Source organism: Musca vetustissima, unplaced genomic scaffold (genome assembly GCF_032173495.1).
Source record: "Musca vetustissima isolate MV318-11 ecotype Yass unplaced genomic scaffold, APGP_CSIRO_Mvet_v1 utg67059, whole genome shotgun sequence".
Taxonomy (NCBI): Eukaryota; Metazoa; Arthropoda; class Insecta; order Diptera; family Muscidae; genus Musca; species Musca vetustissima.
In genome coordinates this window covers 4,246-6,106 of record NW_026885024.1, presented here as the reverse complement: position 1 = coordinate 6,106, position 1,861 = coordinate 4,246, and the positions used below count along the sequence as shown (strand labels likewise).

Genomic DNA, 1,861 nt, shown 5'->3' with positions numbered 1-1,861 from the left:
ACAAAATTTAGTACCATTAAACTGCCCACATACATCAGTTCTACAATGCAGTAGTAATCTTATTTCCAAATTCAATGTTCCAGCTCTATTGGTTCACCCAAATCGAAATTGTTTTGAATAGAGTACCATTTACTACTTTTTGTTTATTTTTGTAATTTATTTTGAAATAAAAAAATTATTAAAAATAAAAAAAAAGAAAATGTGGCGCCATCTGATAATTTGCCACGTTTGTTTTGTTTGTTCCGCATTAAAAGAGTTTAGTGGTACGATTGTTGTTCATGGTTCTTTCACTTCGATTACTCTGTTCTTTTTGTTTTCATTCCTTTTTTTCTTCAAAAACAAATTGCACTGATTCGTGTGATTAATGAGATTTTTGCATTTTCAATTCGATGCGGCTCTTCATCAGACAATGTTTGAAGTCAAAGGCAATGTGTGTGTGTGTGCGGTCGATTAGTATGTTAACAATAATCTTTTTTTTTCATTTAACAATCGTTCATCCCGATTGTTTTTTTTTTTCGTATAATTTGTCCTATTTTGTTTTTGTTTTTTTTTTCTTTCAAATTCAAAATCTTTCCACTTACCTTGACTATTATTGTTGCTATTCTTCCTTGATGTTTTCTTTTCTTTCATCCATGGATATTCCGGCACCGAATCCATACCATCTGGTGTCTGTGGCATACCAATACCAACCGGATATCCTACGCCACCGACGGGTGTTACACCTCCACTGCCATTTCCGCCGCCCGCACCACCACCCATAATTTTGGGACTTTCTGGACTCAAATGATTCAAAAATTCAGCCATTGATGGCTGGGAATTTATGAAACCCCCCTCGGAAGCTGTCATCCAATATGGTGCCTCGGGATTGCCACCAACACCCACCGGCACTAGACCACCTGCTGGTCCAATGCTACGCTTATCACAGTTTGGTCCCATTTTATTTGCAATCATAGTAGCAGCAGTTACTGCCACTTGATTTTGTTGTTGTTGCTGTTGGTGATGCTGCTGCTGCTGTTGTTGTTGCTGATGCTGTTGTTGCACCTGTGGCGTTGCTCCCGGCACTATTGTCGTCTGACCAGTCTGCACTTGCATGGCGGTTAACGGTGACTCGGATTTGATTTGTGCGCCCATTTGGCTTTCCAGCGTGGTGCAAACTTCTTGCATTTTGTAAAAGTGGGTTATTTGGTCGTAGTCCACTTTGCCGTTCGTCGTTAGTCTCGTTCGTTTATATCTATCACCGGTAAATCGTTGAGTTTTCTCCACGGTTTGTTTTCTATTTAGATAGGCACACATATGACTTGAAATGTTGAGTTGCACAGTTAATGTGGTAACTAGAACGTCATTGATTTGTTGTTGTTTTTAGAAATTTTTCTCTTTACACTTTTACATTGTTGTTGGTTTTTACTCTTTTTTTGTTAAATTCGATTTTTGTCCATTTCTATTTGGGACAACAACATAACTAATGATGGTGATATTTGCTTGAATGAACCTGAAAGAAAAATATGGATATGAGTTATTTAAGAAAAAAAATTGGAAAAAATTAACTCTAAGATCAAAATGGGCTAAAAATTATTGATTAATCATAACTATATTGAAATTTTGAGGTGAGGTCAGAAGGTGTCAGATAAGGCTGGGTTTTAGGAAATTTTTTAATAGAACGTTACGAAAAGTACTACGAAGAAGTAAATGTGATTGAGATGTAGGATCGATATGGTTTTGGAAGTGTGTACTCATGTACACGAAAAGTACTATATCGTACTATATTTGGTACAATTTTAATTTGAAGGTACGGATGGAGCTGGAATGCTGAAATTTGAAATTAATATTACCTACCTAGTATAAATATAGAATCAGGATATTT

General features: G+C 36.2%; 1 protein-coding gene across 1 annotated transcript; it reads right to left on the bottom strand.

Annotated features, from left to right (window-relative positions):
* Positions 1-581: 581 nt before the first annotated feature.
* LOC133332107 (homeotic protein proboscipedia-like) lies at positions 582-941 on the bottom strand (the record flags this gene model as incomplete). The annotated part of the gene is made up of 1 exon (XM_061540488.1): positions 582-941. A coding segment is annotated over exon 1 (355 nt), but the record flags the coding sequence as incomplete, so codon positions are not given.
* Between the last annotated feature and the right edge of the window lie 920 nt (positions 942-1,861).